Source organism: Vigna unguiculata, chromosome 3 (assembly GCF_004118075.2).
Source record: "Vigna unguiculata cultivar IT97K-499-35 chromosome 3, ASM411807v1, whole genome shotgun sequence".
In the NCBI taxonomy this organism is placed as follows: Eukaryota; Viridiplantae; Streptophyta; class Magnoliopsida; order Fabales; family Fabaceae; genus Vigna; species Vigna unguiculata.
Window position 1 is genome coordinate 13,224,004 of NC_040281.1, and position 18,551 is coordinate 13,242,554.

Here is an 18,551-nt window from a genome sequence, read left to right on the forward strand (position 1 = left end):
ACGATGAGAAAATATATATTTTACATGTTGCATACATTTGGGGTTTAGGGTTTGCATACAATTAGCACAAACAATGGCAAACTTGTTTTGGGTGTTTACGACCAAAAACTTTGCAATGACCACCTTTCTCGCATAGATGCTTTAGGCAAAGGGAATTACAATGTTTATCGTCATTTGTTCTAGGGTTACAACTTTGTACCTGGTTGTCATAACAACATTTCACATTTGCTTGTATATCTTTTACGTCCATCAATGCAGCTAAATCAATCACTTCACTCTCCTTCATCGTTTTCTCATACCTTGATTCTGCTGCGGCTGTGTTCACAAAATAACATAATATTTACAATAGTCAATTATAACTTCATAATCAACTCCTCTCACATGCATAGGTGATCAATGCAACTACACATTTTAACGTCAATATGCATGCATCACTGCATGACCTTAATATATATTAACCCTGTATTCAGTGAATCTTAAATAGTTAATGCATGGAGTGTATTGTATTAACCGAATCTTAAATGTTTAAAGAATGAACCATATATTTATTAGGTAACTACCATGAAAGTATACTCTAAAACAAACATTAAAACCAAACTTTCTTAGTTTCTCCAATCATGAAATTGAGTTCACCTGAAAATAAATTGATTACGACAATTGCAACAAGTAGCATAAGACTTTTTGTTGGTCCAGCCATTTTCAATGTTTTTATGTTTAATTATTTTTGTGAAATTAAAGGAGAATTGCAACATATATACAGATACAGGACAAAAATGAGTTAGCTGTAGAGAAAACTAACAACTCAATTTAAAACGTTAATGATTTGTAAAATACCTAAAAATAGTTAATAAAGTGATTTGATTTATTACCTACAAACAATAATAACAGACACAAAAAAAAATAAAGATTTATTTGTCAGTATAGTGAAAACCTAGGGGAGTGGTTGAAGTGCAAGAAAAATAATTTTCCTTATTAGATTCAACACATCTCAGTTTGAGAATTTGGTTCCTAAAACCCTTGTCGGATTGGGTATATACAGTAAAAAAAGATCCATAATGGGCACCATTTACATAAATCCACCTAACTTTCTGACCATGCTTTAGTTGATAAAATTACATGAATTTATTAGTAGTGGTTGTTATATATAGATAATTACATAGGATTTCGAAATCCGTTTGATATGCCCAATTATGGGGTGTAATTGAGTTTACGCTAATCACATCATACATAACATATGACACTCCAAATTAGACAAGGGAAATAGGATATTTAAGTTTTAAACATAAATTTATACACAAAGGTGAAGTCCGTAGTATCAGATAAAGGTTTTTGAAGGATCATATCACTCTTATCTCGAGCTTTCACTTCTAGAAACTCGAGCATTACATGAGAACAAATGCTAAAGGACGATGCCATTAATTTCACTAAAATAATACTCCTTCTTATGGAAGTATATAAAAATAAACATAAGACGATGGAAATATGTTAAGAAGAATATGTTAATACAATAACAAATTGTGTGAGTGGTTGCATACGTTGCTTCCTCTAGTGTCATGTCAAATGGGGTCAATCCTGTTAGAAGTTCCCGTAGAAATATGGCGAAACTGTAGACATCTACTTTTTTGGTGTGACACTTTTTTTTATCATTTCAGGTGCCATCCAATGGTTTAAAGGACTATTGATAATCTAATCATGTTGATCTTAGTGTGGATGCTTTCTATGGTGATAAGAACTGTAGAGGTATGCATTATGGCACTACAATAATCCTATGAGATTGGAACAAAGGTGATAATCAGAAGCGGAAGATCTCACCTTAGTTTAAGTTCTCTATCCATAAATTATTGACGCAACGGTAATGCTGAAGAAGAAGAAGATGTCAACAAGGTTGAGGTAGAGAAACTGTTATTATCGTTACATTTATGTAATGTCTTTGTTTACGTGTCAAAACTTTACCTAATAATGGGCTTTTCTCTTGGGAGCATTTTTATGTTATACACTGCAAATTTTGGGAGTTGGATAGAAATCATGATTTCCACATAGACAAAGAGAATCTTATCGTATATGATATTCATGCACTTTACCTATCAAATTCTTCATAGAATATTTTGTCAGGTTTGTGTGTATATTACATGTTTCTTATGTCTTTGAGATTTAATTGTTTTTTACTTCAACAGACTCAACACTTCTTCTCTTTTGAATAAAATATATCTAGTTAAGTGTTCATCCACTTCTATTTATCAAATCATTTATTAAAGATACAAATTTTGACTTGAGTCCATTTTTATGAAGTTTTATCTGTTGCTGGACGTTTGAAATGTTATACATTATGAAAAGGAGAATAATAATATGGTCTGATCAAATGTATTGTTAAAAGATTATAGTATAGGAGATAGATATTAAAGGATGCTTACTTCAGAAAAACAAACAGTTTTAACGGTAGAATATTTGGGTCAATGTTGGGCAAAACAATTAAAGAAAAATCGATAATGAAAAGAACATGGAGACTTTTCCATCTATCTAACGGATTCCGGATTTGGAATATATGATAGGAATTTGGGTATTATGGAGTTTCCAAGTCCAACACTGAGCTTAAAGATTTTTGCTACAAGGGTATTTTGTCCTCAACTATCGAATACATGAAAAGTAGGAATGTATCCAAAAGAATGTTAAAGTCAAATGGAGATTCACGATTCTAATGTCAAAATAATTATATTTTGTAAAATGTGTTTTTTATAGTGGAGTTTATAGGTCTTACTTGATTGAGCCTTGATTTCATAGTCCTATTACCTAATAATCACAATAAATTATTTAAGATGTGGTTACCTTTTCTTATGGATCATTAGACTGACTTAATCAACCACCTAGTTTGGGTACATGTCATCTTATTGGGCCGACATGCATCCAGTTAGGCCATGCATTGATTTGTTTTCAGCGATTCTTCTAGTGTGCAGGAAGGGACGAGAACGGGTACCTGGGTCAGCTTCTTGCGACAGGTTGCCTTGAGTAATGAGAACATGTAGCTAAGTTGGCTCCTTGGGACTAATTGTCTTAGAAGACAAAGACGAGTACTTAGATTGGCTTCTTAGATCTGATTGCTTTGGGAGATAAGGACGAATAGCTAGGTTGGCTCTTAAGACTCGTTGCCTTAGGGAACGAGGACCGAAACTTTCTCATCCTTTCTTTAGGGTTGCTTCTTGTGTGACTAGGTATATTAGGACATGAGTACATATAGTCCATTATATTTTAATACTTTAATAACTTTTATTCTTCGTTTGATTTTTATTGTTGTTATTTGTTGGGATTATGAATAGTAAATACTGTCACTTTTTAATTTTAATTATTATAATTAATATTATTACTTCTTTATTTTTATATAAAGCATTCTTTTATTTGGTTTCGTTGTAAAAAATATACTTTTACATATCAAATATAAAATTGCTAAATGAAAATATATTTTACTTATTATATTTAATCAATTGAAATTATACATTTTTATTCAAAATCTTAATTTAAAAATTGTTGAAATTCTTTTCATTTTACTGACGCTTTGTATTAGGTTTGGTTAGGAAAAGAAAGATTTAAAAAACTTCCTCATTTTTATTTACAAATAATTTAAAAACATTCTTATTATTTCAATATGAAAATAATTAAAATATATTTTTTAACTTCATCAAATAAAATATTTATATTAAATTTTAATTAGTATAATAAATATATTGTAATTTAAATAGTCCCGTGCACATGGGTGCAAATACTAGTTAGAAATACTATTGAAGAATCTCTCTTGAAGCGGGAAGTGTGAAAGAAGCCTGTATATACAACTCTGCTTCTTGGGCAAATTCAATATCCCTCTTTCTCCCCTTCTCCATCCATGCCTCCAATCAAGGTTCCATTTTTAACTTCGTTTTTCTGTACCCTTTAATGTTCCCCCACTTCACTTCTCTGGTTTTAGGGTTTTACTTCAATATTACTCATTTCCAGGGGAAACCCCATTTAGAATGTTATTGTCTTTCCTTTTGTTCTTCTGAATTTGATTACTTCTGGATGTGTAATTTATTTTTTGTATTGCCTCAACGATGTTACAAAAACAGGATGCGGTTCTTCTTCTGCTTGATGTGGGGCCATCCATGCATTCTGTTCTTCCTGAAATTGAGAAAGCCTGCTCCTTGCTTGTAGAAAAGAAGGTATTAATCATTCCGACCCTCTTATTCAAAGCTTCAATTTTTTTATTGTTGTTATTTTAGTCTTGTGTGTTTTGGTTTTGTTTTATTTGCAGATGATATATAGCAAAAGTGATGAAGTCGGAATAGTCTTATTTGGAGCTGAAGGTACTCACTCACTTTGATCTTTACAGTGCAATGAATCGTGTTGATTTGGTATTTTTATGTGCATTTGATTCTATTGTAATGTGATTGCCGAGTATGCTTGCACTAAAAAGGGTAACTGTCTGTGATGCAGAAATGGGGAGTAAGAACTGAGAAATTATTGAGTCTTCCTTGAATTTCCTGTTTCTTCTGTTGTTTTTCATTCTGATTGTAAATAGAATATTTTCCCTGTTGACTAGACTGAGTTTTTTTTTTTCATTTTCATTTCTTGCTTACTGTTATTATCTAGTAACTATTCATGTTGCCATGTTTCAATGGAAGAATCCCTCTTATACTTTGCTATTTGTTTTCTTTAATTACGTCATTTTCCTGTTGTGACATATGACTTAGGGCTCCTCCCTCACCTGTGTTTATGTTGACATTTCCTCAGATACTGATAATGAACTAACTACGGAAATTGGTGGGTATCAACATGTTGTGGTTTTAAAAAAGATTAAAGTTGTCGATGGAGATATTGTTGAGGCTTTACAACAGCTGCCTCGAGGAACAACTGATGGTGATTGTATCCATAAATTTCTTGGTTGTTTTATATTATGCTAGATTTTACTTGTTAATTGATAACATTTTTAACATGTAAAATTATTACCATACGATTTTGAGTTTTGCCCTGCAATTAAATATTCACATGTTTGCTTCTGGCCAAAAGTATTTTCTTTTGCAATCTCAGAGATTAGATTTTCCGATTACACTATTTTACTAAATGAATTAATCTTTCAAATTAGGTCTTTTTCTTTTTCCTTTTCTAGTATTTGTCTATATAATCCTCTGTTTCGGCTTTACAGTTTACTTGCTTTCTTATTCAGTAACTTGTTGATTTATTTAACTTTTGTCGATGGTATTTTTTTTTTTTTTTTGCATGAAACTGTATTACAAGTCTAGATGTCCCTGAAAACCACTAGGTTTGTGTAATTAAAATCAGGTGATGCAATAAATAGAAAAACCTTTTAAGATTGACTATTTAAATTTCCAGGAGGAAGTTGATCCTTTCCTACTGCCATAGATTTTACTTCATCAGCTTGCTGTTACTCTTTTTTGTGTTCCTTGACTTTGATGTTAGTTCTTGATGCTGTCATTATTGGCATGGATATGTTGATAAAAAAATTTGATCAAACAATCAAGGGAAAGAAACGTCTCTGTCTTATCACAAATGCAAAATGTCCAATAAAAGAACCTGATGAAGGCACAAAGGAAGAGCAAGTTACCATCATTGCCAAACAGCTGACTGCCCATGGTATGAAAATGGAAAGTATTATTTTTAGAGGAAAGCTTGGCCAAGATGCAAACAGGGAAATAATGGATGAGAATGATCGTTTGTTAAATATTTTTTCCAAGGAAACATCAACAAGATTGTTGTATTTGGAGAATCCAATTTCTTTGTTTGGTGCTCTTAAAACAAGAAATATAACTCTAGTTACAATTTTCAGAGGGGATCTTGAAATCCGTCCAAACCTGAGCATTAAGGTGAGATCTGTGTATATAAATAAATTTGATTTCCAGAACATGAATCCATGTACCTTTCAAATGTCATTTATCCAATGAACCCATCATAGTCCTTTCACATGTTTTTCATTGTCATTGTCATATTGAGTAAGATATTTAACTTTGCTATGCCTTCTTACAAACTTTTTTCCACTGTAAATGATCACCAGATATAAAATGCTATATTTTTTTGTTGTCCGTGTACCATGATCCATGGACAGTTTATCTCTGATTAAGTTTACTGTGAAGGGGCATATACAATGTTTTCTCTAACATCTTACTATTTAATACCATATTTCTTTTAATTTTATGTTAGAATATTAAGTATAAATTTTTCTGGAGTTATGTATATCATGATTTGTGAACAGAATTTAAAGTTGAAGATTGCTTGTTTACTGTGTCTTTAATATTTTTTCTTGTCCGTCTGACAAGTTGATTCACCAAGCAAGTGGACTTTTTTTGTCCAATTGTGTTTTAAATAGAACATTCTTAGTAAAAAAATGGTGATGGTAAACAGGTAATGGTATACAAGAAAACAGCACAAGAGAAATTTCCTACACTGAAGAAATATTCTAATAAGGCTCCTCCAAATGATCAATATGCTAAACATGAACTCAAAACAGATTATGAGCACAAGAGTTGTGAAGATCGTGACAAAGTTCTCCCCCCTCACCAAAGAATTAAAGGCTATGCTTATGGGCCTCAAATAGTTCCCATATCCAGTGCTCACTGGGATGCGTTTAAATTCAAACCCGAAAAGGGTGTGAAGCTTTTGGGATTTACTGATTCTTCTAATGTATTTAGGTAAGATAGTATATGTTTTAGAAAAATATATTTGATGATTTTGTTTTAGGAGATTTCCTGACTCATTGTTTCTCTTATATACCTGTCCGAAAATGAAATGTGCACTTAAGACATCATTACATGAAAGATGTATGTGTGTTCCTACCTCAACCTGGAAATACAAGAGCCATGCTTGCAGTTTCTGCTCTTGCACGAGCCATGAAGGAAAAGGATAAGGTGGCAATATTACGCTGTGTCTGGAGAAAGGGACAATCAAATGCTATCATTGGGGTCTTGACACCTAATTTATCCGATAAAGAAAATATTGTTAGTTTTTTCTCTGTTGCTTGTATTTTATAGTTTTATCTGTTCTCTTTAATTTTGCCTATACTTTTATTTATTTCTTGCTTCTGTGATTATGCTGTGCAGCCTGATTCATTTTACTTAAATGTACTTCCTTTTGCCGAGGATGTGAGAGAGTTTCAATTCCCTTCCTTCTCTAATTTCCCAGCTTCGTGGCAGCCAAATGAACAACAGCTAGAGGCTGCAGCTAACTTAATAAAAACGCTTGACCTTGCACCACATGGGCAAGAGGAAGTTTTGCTACCTGACTTTACAACTAATCCAGTGTTAGAGGTTCTTATTCTATCCACTCAGATATTTCTGGTTTATATTCTCATTCCTGCCGTTATCCACTCATAGTTCAATCTTTATTTTTTCTGCTGAATCTGCATTTAGTGTGTCTTGTTGGCTAGAGCTAGTGCTGGATGTTTTAAGACATGGAGAAGTATGCTTAATTTTTGTTATCTTGTTTATTTTTAAAGTTAATCAGCTTATTTACCCCACTGAAAAAATTAGCATTGATCTCTAATAAACTATCTCCTCTCGCCCTTTTAAGGGTAATCATAAGATAAAGTTAACATATATTTCTTCAACCTTTCAGCGCTTTTATCGTTTCCTTGAGCTGAAATCAAAGGATCCAGATGTGGCGGTACCTCCTATTGATGAGACACTCAAGAAAATTACAGAGCCTGATGCCGACCTGCTATTGCAAAACAAATCTGTAATAGACTCATTTTGCAGGTCTTTCGAGCTTAAGGGACAACCGTTGGTGAGAATGAGTCCTATGGTCTTATTTTTTAAACATGCACTGTGATATTTGGAACAACATCAACTATGATTTACGTTCAAAATGTCCTGCTGTAGAAAAAGTCTAGGCGATTATGGGGAGGAAAGAGATCTTCTACAAATGATGAACCTGCCAATGTAATTGAAAAGGCATCTGTTGAAGTTGAGAAAATCGGGGATCTAACTCCTGCCCAAGATTTTGAAGCCTTGATTTCCCGCAGAGATAGTCCAAATTGGGTTGTAAAAGCGATCGATGAAATGAAAAATAAAATATTTGACCTGGTGGAGGACTCTCACGAAGGTGATAACTATCCTAAAGCATTGGAATGTTTAGTTGTGCTTCGCAAGGGTTGCATCCTTGTGCAGGTAATCATCTCCCTTATTCAAGATGGTTAGGATTTTCGCTATTCAACCCTTAACTGTTATCACTGTTTGAATTTCTTTGTTTTATCTGCCTTGGCTATTTAACTTGTTGAATTAACAATTTTTGGTTTGTGAAGGAACCAAAACAGTTCAATGATTTCCTTAAACATATTTGTAAATTCTGTCGAGAGAATAGACTTCACAGTTTCTGTCAATATCTTGCTTCTAAGGATCTTACCTTGATCTCCAAAACAGAAGCTGTAGACAGGTTTTTATATTCTCATCATTCAATTCATACAAGTGTTTTTTTGTTTTTGTTTTCTTTATTGGATCATAATTTGTTCTTTGGTTTCTTTAACAGTGATGTTACTGATGAGGAAGCCAGATGTTTCTTGGTTAAATCTGAACCAAAAGTTGAATGATTCCTTCTCTATATGTACTGAAATTAAAAGTTACATTATTTTTGTCTCAGAATGATTATCTTGTATAATTAACGGATTTGTGAAAAAAAAAATAAAGAAAAGTACATAGGAATACCTTGTGAATATTGTTTGTAATATTGTTTGTTCTCGCCTGAGATTCTGTAACTTTGATTCCATTTGTGACAATTCAGAATTTGATAAGCTTGAGTTTATCAAGCATACGTTATCAGCACAATAAACTTTTGCAATGATATTATGTGATTGTTTTTTTTTTAATGTTAAAATCTAAGTTTTCATGCAGCATTAGCAAGAAGATTTTATACATGAGAAGGTAATTAAAAATTAATGCATGTACCGAGTTTAAAGTAAGCATAAAAAATATATTGTTAATGTGTATAATTTTTTAAATATCTGATTCTCTCTGTGTTGTAGTTGTGAAGTTCAGTCTGTTATAATATTTGGTTTTCTCAAATGCATTTGTTTGGAACATATGATTAGCGAGGAGAGGAAAGTTTGTTGAACTCGAAATAAAGAAAATTATATTATATTTTCTATTTTTATTCACATATTTTACTTTTTTGAGTCATTTATTCTTTCAATAAAAAAGATGATAGTATATTAATTAATAATTCATATTAAATCAAGAGCGTAATAGATGAGTTAAAAAATATTAATCATATTATGATTATCCTTAAATAAAAGACACACTAGTTTGTTATGACTTAAAAAAGAAGAAAAGTATGACTTAAAAAAAGAAGAAAAGTTTAAAAGATAGTGTAGTCTATTTTACAAGGAAAAAAGTACTTGTAATATATAAAAAATTTAATATATTTTTGTCTCTCAACTATAAAAAAAATTATAATTAGTTTCTATTTGAAATTTTAATTATGTTTGCTTCTTTTTTTAACAATAAATTATCATTTATTTTTAACGTTAAATTTTATCTTACATAACGTTAAATTTTATCTCCCATGACAAGTAACATTTCTACTAACACGTGATAGTCATGTGTTGAATTTTATTTTATTTTAAATTAAATTAAATTTCTTAAAACTTGTAGCTATAAAACTACTTTTAGTGAGGGCACCTTCGTCAGCCCAAACCATCCCTCCATTTTTTCCATCTTCACTCACAAAACACACTTCACCTTCTTCACTTTTTTCTTCTTCTGACTTATCTCTTCATAAACCAAACTTGGAAATTGTACCTTATAATAAGATGACAACATGATAATAAAAACAATATTAGAGATCTCATATTATACTAAACGAAACACATGCACTTACTCTGTGTCCATTTTTATCTTATGATTATAGAAAAAAATAAAAAATTAATTATTCTAATTATTATTAAATTAAAAATGTTATTAAATTTATAAAACATACATTCCTAGAAAAGAATTATAAAATTTAATGGACAAAATAATTAATAAAACAATTTATAGTGATAAGAGTAAAATATATACATCAAAAAACGGTTACAAAAATAATAATATATTTAGGTATACTAAACCAATTTTATAAAGTTTAGTTATCCATTTCCTTTTGAATCTACCTAAATTTTCCTTAATTAACACACTTAAATTCATTCAATGAGTTTAATTAATTTAAAATTATATTATCACTATAGTAAAATTTCTAAATAGCATCCAATTTTATAGAAATAAAAAATAATTAGTTACTATAATCAACAATTTAAAAATCACTTCATAAACTAAAATTTAAAAAATTAATGTTTAAATTGATCACTAATTAATTTATGATAAATTTATACACTAATTTTGCTGTGGTAGCCAAAATTTTAATAATCAATATTAGTGACCAATTTAAAGATCAATTCACAATTCAATTATAATTTTTTATTCATAATAAAAACTAATTTAGATACCAATAATCTTTAATTATCTAAATTGTTTTGTTTAGCCTTTCAAATACTTCATTTGATTGGATTCATATATATTATTGCAAACCATGGTTGGAAAATGAAGTTTTTTTAAATATTTAAAACATAATTTTTGATTTGACTGTTATTGTTGTGTATAGGTTATAAACTAAATGACTTCGTTAAGTTATTTTTAGATTTTATACAAGTCATTAATGTTTTAAACTTATTTGCCAGTTTTTTTCTGAACGTAACGAATCAAATTCAAGTTATCACTCCAGCTATATATATTGCAATGCCTTTCTATTCCACAAAAAGCAATCAAATAAAAAACATCGAAAATGGCTAGACCAACCAAAAGTCTTCAACTCCCTGCTGTCATTGTTGTCATCATTTTTTTATCAGGTAAACTCAATATTTATGATATAATAGAAAAGTAAAAAGGTTTTTGTTCTATGCTTTGATGTTCAGAATACATTCATGAATGAAATTAGGGTTAAAATTAAATCTACCAAATAATTTTTATTTTGAATCAAATACATAACTTATTATTACTCTATTTTATTTCATCTAAAATTTTATTCGGTTCAATTTATTTAAGAAAAAATATTTTATTTTATCCATACAAGTAATATTTAAATAAATAAATAAAAATCTAATATATATATATATATATATATATATATATATATATGTATGTATGTATGAGGGAAAGTTTTGGATTTGTTGATATTAATATGCAAAGTATTTACAGTTACTTTTACTAATTTTTATTAAAACCTAATTGAGTATAAGTTTTATTTTCATAATCATATTTTTATCCATAATATCTTGATTGTAGTAGATATTTTTATCTCTCATAATCTAATCTAATATATATTTTTTTTCATTTTAATTTGACTCCTTTACAACGAGCTGAACATATCTTAAAAGGTAAATGATTATAATTAGTCTTAAATTTTATTAAAAATATATTCCATCTTATTATGATTTTAAGTTATTCCTTTTTAAAAACTGTTACTAATGCATTATTTCTAGGATTTAAAAATCTGTTACGTTAAATATATTATATATAAGGTTAATTTATGTATTATTTCTAGTGAATAAAAATAAGTTTCATGTATTAACCATTTCAAGCTCAGGAGATACAAGGTTAATTTATCTAAAGGTCATGCACTAACACATCATGCATGTTGAAGTTAAAAGGTGTTGTTGTTAATGATTATAACGTTATAAATGATTATGATACATATTTTGTTGCTTATGAAATTATATCATCGGCGTGTGAATATAGTTGGAGCAGAATCAAGATACGAAAAAATAATGAAAACGAGTGAAACGATGAAACTAGCTGAATTAGGTGAATTGATGGGCATAAAAAATATACACACGGATGTGTATTGCTGTTACGACAACGTGGTACGAAGTTGCAATCCAGAAACAGAGGACGATGATCATTGTAATACTATTTGCCTAATGCATCCTTGCGTAAAAGGTGGTTTTTGCAAAGTGTTTGGCAAAAAACACCCAAAACATCGTTGTCATTGTTACTGCTAAATGTATAAAAATAACTGCTTCCTGTCTGTTTACAAATCAGACGATGAAGATTCAAAATCTTAGTATACTATATACAGAATTCTATGAATATTAATTAGCTCATGAAAGTCTTATGCATCATTTGGTTATAGAATTTCGTATTTTTCAAGATTCACCATACAGTATAAGGTACAAAAGAGCCAAAATAAACTATTTTCCCTGCAATGTGGTACGCAAATTTTATAAAAAACCATACTCTTTTCTTTCAGATCATATCAACAAGCAAGTAATCAAAATAAGACGAATTGTAAAATCTGATTTAATTTATGGTAATTCATTGGTTAACATGATAGTTAACTGTATTTTATAATACCCAAAAAAAAATCACTAGCTTATATTAAATTATTTAAAAATATGGAATGTTGTATGACTTCTGGCAACCAGTATTTTCTAATCAATATATTAAACATAAGTTGATTTATGTCTTTTATATGGAACTTTATTATATATCATTAGTTGATTTTATAAAACATAGAATATTAATTTACACACATCACTGCTTATTAATATATTTCTAGAATTAAATTTCTATAATATTGTAATAAATTTCATAAATATAATACTGTTAAACAAAAATTAATGTATTCAATTCAGAAAGAAAGTCTTGAATTATTATTACACCACTTATTATTATTACTATTATTATTATTATTATTATTATTATTATTATTATTGAAAATAAATGAGCTACGTACATGTTTATCTTTTTATGATAAAAAAAATATTTATTATAATTATAAAAATAAATAACTTTTGTAATTTAATTATAGATAATTTGTACTCATTTTGTAGTTATTTCAGTTTTAAAAAGAGTAGTTAATTTAAAGAAAGTGATAAAATAAAAAATATTTAAATTTAAAAAAAAAGTTATGTAAGAATAAATTTGATATATTATAATTAATTCAATTTAAAAAAAAAACGCTATTAAAAGGGTAAAATGAGAAAGAAAGATACAATCCTTTCATGTATAATGGTATAGATTATTACTATACTAATTACACTATTGTAATTATATACTATAGTAACTTTTTATTCAACTCTTAATAAATAAACTATAAGAGTTTTAAATTTTTAAGTATATAAATTATGCTCCCAATAATTTTACGGAAAAAAAAATCGCATGTTAAAATATGGATGTAATTTAAAAATAGTTTTTCATATGCTTACACCTATTATTATTGTAATTTTAATGAATATAATATATTTAAAAAATATAAGATTAAATATATTTTTATTCTCAACTTTAATATAAACTTGTGTGATATGTGTGTTCATGTTCTCATTTTCCTTTACTTCTTCCATCGTTACAAAAAAAATCATTATATAATTATAAATTTGGAGACAAAAAATATTAGCCATTATATTGACCAAGTTAGACACCATTTTATAAACTAAAAATTATTGATATTTAAATTAGTCTTTATTATTAATAAAATAATTGTAATTGGATTGTGAATTAGAGTTTAAATTAGTTTCTAATATTATCTACTAAGATTTTATCTACTTACTATTATTAATTCTAAATTAATCTCTATTTATTAGACTCTAATAATGGTGGTTGCGAGTGGAGAATATGGATGAGAGGGGAGGTGAGACCATGGAAGAGGAAGGAAGGAAGATGAGAAGGGAAAGGGCACTAACGTGAACACACACATGACAATACCGTTTGTCACATCAATAAGTCTTTAACGTTGTTTGGTAATGAAGATTACATCCATTTATTAATAATGTTTGGGATGAAAATGATTCAAATGTTATTTTAGGGATGAAATCGATTTTTTCATGAAAGTTAATAGATTAAAAACATATTCAATCTAAAATTTAAATATTTTAAGGTTACAACAACAGTATATAACTTTAATTAGAGTTATGGTTGATACAAATGTTTTAAGTGGAAGGGGCAGAACTGGTCACTATAATTTATATACCCTAAGTTTGAACATCTTTTAATACATAGAATTTTATGTGCAAGTTATACCAAATTAATTTGCCTCATTTCTTTGTCATTTTAGTATAATAGATAAGATTATGGATGTAAACGGAACGGATAGGATAGGATCAGGGGCGGAAGTACTGAGGGACAGGAGAGCCACGGCTTCCCCAACCGTTTTTGTTTTCATTTTTTTATATATATAAAAAATAATATTTAAAAATTATTACTCTATTTATATTAATTAATTTTTATTTTATTTTATTTTCTATATATTTTAAAAAAATATATTTATATATTACTACTTTATTTATATATTATTACCTTAATTTAGTTTAAAAAATCTGTTTTAAAATTTAAAAATCACGTTTTGTTCTCTATTATAATTTTTTATACTTTTTTATTTGGTTTCTCTCTTCCGTGCCTCCATCTCTTTCTCCCCTTTTATTTCCATCTCAATTTTCACCATCAATTCCTTATTATTTTCAAAATCAAATTGCACTACGGCAAAATTGCAGAGTTAAGGAATATTTTGAACCGAACAATTTCTTCTTTTGAGTAAGTTCATCTTTTCCTTTTTATTTTTGAAGCAATATGTTTTCCTCTTGTATGTGGCTTTTCTACGCTCTAGGCATATATCTATCTGTTAGAGATCATAAAATCATGCTTTAATTGTTGATCAAACTCTTCTTTGTGTAGATAGAGCTATTTTAAGCTTTGAAGTTGTGTAAGGGAAGAACAAGATTAGGAATCTACTCTAAGGTAAGGGAAGCTAATCATTTAGAAGTTATTAGTTTTCTTAAAATATTGAGTCTTGCTTTTAAGATTTAATTTGGGGTATTCATAATTTTATATTTTTGTAAATAGGTGAGAAGTGAAAAATTTATATTAGAAAAATTATGATAAAGAGTAAAAGAATTGATTCTTTTTTCAAGAGGAAGGCTTGTGATGAAGATGAAAAAAATGCATCTACATCATCTAAAATTGAGAAACTTCATGAGAATCCAAATATTGAAGAAAATGAAAAACAACTCTCTAAGGTTCCTAAAATTACACATAATGAATTTGAAAATACTTTAGAACGTGATCCGGGAAAGCGTCTTCAAATTTGGCAATACCCACCAAATCAAATTGATGAGGTACGAAGGGCTTATCTAAAATGGGGTCCATATCAAATGCGTCTAGAAAATTATCCATTTTCTAGTAAAGATGATCATCCAAGAAGATTTCAGTACACATGGTTTAGCTTATTTCCTTCATGGTTAGAGTATTCGCCATTAAAAGATGCTGCATATTGCTTACCATGCTATCTTTTTAGTAAAAAACCAAGCGGACGACCTGGCTCAAATGTTTTCATTGTTACAGGTAATTGAGTTTATTTTCATTGAATTCTAATTGGCAATAAGTTTATTGTCATCAACATGTTTTAACTTTTTGAATGTTATTTTATAGGTTTTAAAAATTGGAGGAAAGTTAATAATGGAAAAAATTGTGCTTTCCTTAAACACATTGGGAAGGATCCTTGTTCACCACACAATATTGCAGTGTCTGCTTGTCAAGACTTGTTAAATCAAAATTGTCACATTAGGAATGTTTTGGAAGTGCAAAGCTCAGATCAAATTATGAAGAATCGGTTACGTCTCAAGACTTCAATCGACACAGTTCGTTTTTTATCACTTCAAGCTTGTGCTTTTAGAGGTCATGATGAAAGTACTGAATCGAGGAACCAAGGTAATTTTCTTGAGATGATAAAACTCATAGCATCATACAATGATGAAGTTGCAAAAGTTGTGTTGGAAAATGCTTCATTCAATTCCAAATATACTTCACCCAAAATTCAAAAGGAATTATTGAATATTCTTTCTAGTAAAGTGAAAAATCATATTCGTGAGGAAATTGGGGATTCCAAGTTTTGTATAGTTGTCGATGAAGCTCGTGATGAATCAAAAAAAGAGCAAATGGCTCTTGTTTTGAGATTTGTTGATAAAAATGGTTTTATTCAAGAGCGATTTTTTGATATTGTGCATGTTAAAGACACTGCAGCAATAACTTTGAAGAATGAATTGTGTGTTGTACTATCTCGACATAATCTTAATGTTTCTAATATCCGTGGTCAAGGGTATGATGGTGCTAGCAATATGAGAGGAGAATGGAATGGATTTCAAGCATTATTTTTGACTGATTGTCCTTATGCATATTATGTTCATTGTTTTGCTCATCGGTTACAACTTGCCTTGGTTGCTGCATCAAGAGAAGTTATTCCAATTCACCAATTCTTTTCAAAATTGACTTTCATTGTCAATATTGTTTGCTCTTCTAGTAAACGTCATGATGAGTTACAGGCTACCAAGTTAGATGAAATTGCATATTTGTTAGAAATTGATGAGCTTGAAAAGGGTAAAGGGGCAAATCAAATTGGTACTTTAAAACGAGCTGGGGATACCCGTTGGAGCTCCCATTTCTCTTCTATTTGTAGCTTGATCAATATGTATGATGCAACTTGTTTAGTTCTAGAAAAAATTACTGTTGATGGATCTACTTATTCACAACGTGGTGATGCTGATAATGCTTACAAAAGCTTGACCTCATTTGAGTTTATACTGATCTTGTATTTGATGAGAGAAATTATGGGGACAACAGATGTTCTTTGTCAAGCATTACAACAACAATCTCAGGATATAGTTAATGTTATGCGTCTAGTTTGTTCTACAAAAGGACTTATTCAAAACTTGAGAGAAAATGGTTGGGATAAGTTATTAAAAAATGTGACTTCTTTTTGTGAAAAACATGATATTGAGGTGCCTAATTTTGGGGCTTCTTATGTAGCAAGGCAAGGACGCTCTCGTCACCAAAAGGATCATATTACAATGGAGCATTATTTTAAAGTTGAAATATTCTTTGTTACCATTGATAAGCAATTACAAGAGTTAAATAGTAGATTTAATGACCAAGCAATGGAGTTATTAATTCTAAGCTCTGCTTTGGATCCTAAGGATGCTTATAAAGCTTTTAATATTGATAAAATTTGCACTCTTGTGGAAAAATATTATCCCATGGATTTCAATGAGCAAGAGAAGATTAATTTGAATTTTCAACTTCAACATTTCATTATTGATGCTCGTCAAGATTCAAATTTGAAGAATTTATCAACAATGCAAGAGTTATGTACATGTTTGGCAACAACAAAAAAGTCTGAAGTTTACTACTTGATAGATAGATTACTTCGTCTTATCATGACTCTTCCAGATTCTACAGCTACAACTGAAAGATCTTTTTCTGCAATGAAAATAATCAAGAACAAGTTGAGAAATAAGATGGAGGCTGAATTTTTAGCAAGCACTATGATAATCTATATTGAAAGGGATATTGCAACTAGCTTCAGCTCTAATTCAATTATTGAAGATTTTAAGTCATTGAAAGAGCGTAAAGGAGCACTCTGAATAAAGGTAACTTTTGTTGTTTTTTTTTATATTATTGTTGATGATAAACTTTATGTTACTCTTTCATATATATTATTGTTATATTGTTTAGATTCTATTGTCATGAATGTTTATTTTGAATAAAAAAAATGATGTAAAAAAATTAATTTTTTTAATTAAAAAAAAATTATATATAACAAATATAATTTGGCATCCCTACAATTTTTGGTCTAGTTCCGCCACTGGATAGAATAGTAGTTCCCCGTATCCTATTTACGGGATAAATATTCATCTCATACTCGTCTGGATACTGATTTATGTTATTTTCTTGTTTAATTGGTTTATATGTTAAATTAGACTTTTTTTTTACTCGATTAGTTGAAAAGTTACATTGTATTGAGATTTTTTTTTGTATTTTAGGTTTTGGTCTGAAATAAAAACCAAATATTTTGTAAAAAATAACCAAGAAAATTACATGAAACCATGCACTGTCTGACATAAGTTCTTACTTCTTTTTCCTCTTTTGTATACATTTATTTATGTAATGTGCCTCCAGTTTCGATGTGTGAGGTTTTTATGTCAAAATTTAGTTCGACATAAATTTATATCACCCATTTTTATATGTTAGTATCTTTAAAACAAAAACATTTATTTGCAATCCATTATAATAATATATAATAATATATATTAACATTTTAAATTAAAAAAAACATGTTAAAATATTATTTATGAAGGTTTTAAGTGAATGCATTTTTTTATTGACCGTGTCAATGTATCAGTTCTCATCTACATCTAATACTACAAAAATAATACTTATATGCTCAAAATCTACAATAGTTGACTTTTTCCATATGACATTGAAGTGTGTCAAATTTATTATAATTTTAAGAGTCTCAATCAAATATTAGCACATCCTGTTATTCAAATTTGTTATTATATATATATATATATAATATTTTTTTAATGTAGTCAATATTTCTATAATGAGAATGGTTATAATACTAATTTCACTTAAAGATAATGATTTATTAATTTTTACTTTTAAGTTTTTTTATTCACTTTCATGCTAAACAAATTACAACTATTTTCACAACAATCTTTCAACATCTAATTTATTTATAACATATGTTTTATAAATTAGTTTATATATGATTTATTATACACT

At 28.8% G+C, this 18,551-nt stretch overlaps 2 protein-coding genes across 2 annotated transcripts; both read left to right on the forward strand.

Moving 5' to 3' along the window:
• The first annotated feature begins 3,753 nt into the window (after window positions 1-3,753).
• On the forward strand, window positions 3,754-8,795 carry LOC114179821 (ATP-dependent DNA helicase 2 subunit KU80). The gene is made up of 12 exons (XM_028066286.1): window positions 3,754-3,886; window positions 4,092-4,184; window positions 4,277-4,328; window positions 4,756-4,887; window positions 5,443-5,846; window positions 6,382-6,668; window positions 6,779-6,974; window positions 7,077-7,283; window positions 7,591-7,758; window positions 7,854-8,141; window positions 8,276-8,406; window positions 8,500-8,795. The coding sequence occupies exons 1-12, from the start codon at window positions 3,872-3,874 to the stop codon at window positions 8,558-8,560; spliced, it is 2,034 nt and encodes a 677-aa protein (XP_027922087.1). The 5' UTR covers window positions 3,754-3,871; the 3' UTR covers window positions 8,561-8,795.
• Window positions 8,796-14,065: 5,270 nt separating this feature from the next.
• On the forward strand, window positions 14,066-17,407 carry LOC114175043 (zinc finger MYM-type protein 1-like). The gene is made up of 3 exons (XM_028059798.1): window positions 14,066-14,143; window positions 14,876-15,332; window positions 15,420-17,407. The coding sequence occupies exons 1-3, from the start codon at window positions 14,066-14,068 to the stop codon at window positions 17,405-17,407; spliced, it is 2,523 nt and encodes an 840-aa protein (XP_027915599.1).
• Window positions 17,408-18,551: the final 1,144 nt, after the last annotated feature.

Coding starts and splice junctions, on each gene's coding strand:
- LOC114179821 (XM_028066286.1), top strand. Junction 4,185..4,276: donor CCTTGCTTGTAGAAAAGAAG/GTATTAATCATT, acceptor TTTTATTTGCAG/ATGATATATAGCAAAAGTGA. Junction 7,284..7,590: donor CAACTAATCCAGTGTTAGAG/GTTCTTATTCTA, acceptor TCAACCTTTCAG/CGCTTTTATCGTTTCCTTGA.
- LOC114175043 (XM_028059798.1), top strand. CDS start 14,066: ATGGATGTAAACGGAACGGATAGGATAGGATCAGGGGCGGAAGTACTG. Junction 14,144..14,875: donor GAGCCACGGCTTCCCCAACC/GTTTTTGTTTTC, acceptor ATTATGATAAAG/AGTAAAAGAATTGATTCTTT. Junction 15,333..15,419: donor AAATGTTTTCATTGTTACAG/GTAATTGAGTTT, acceptor GTTATTTTATAG/GTTTTAAAAATTGGAGGAAA.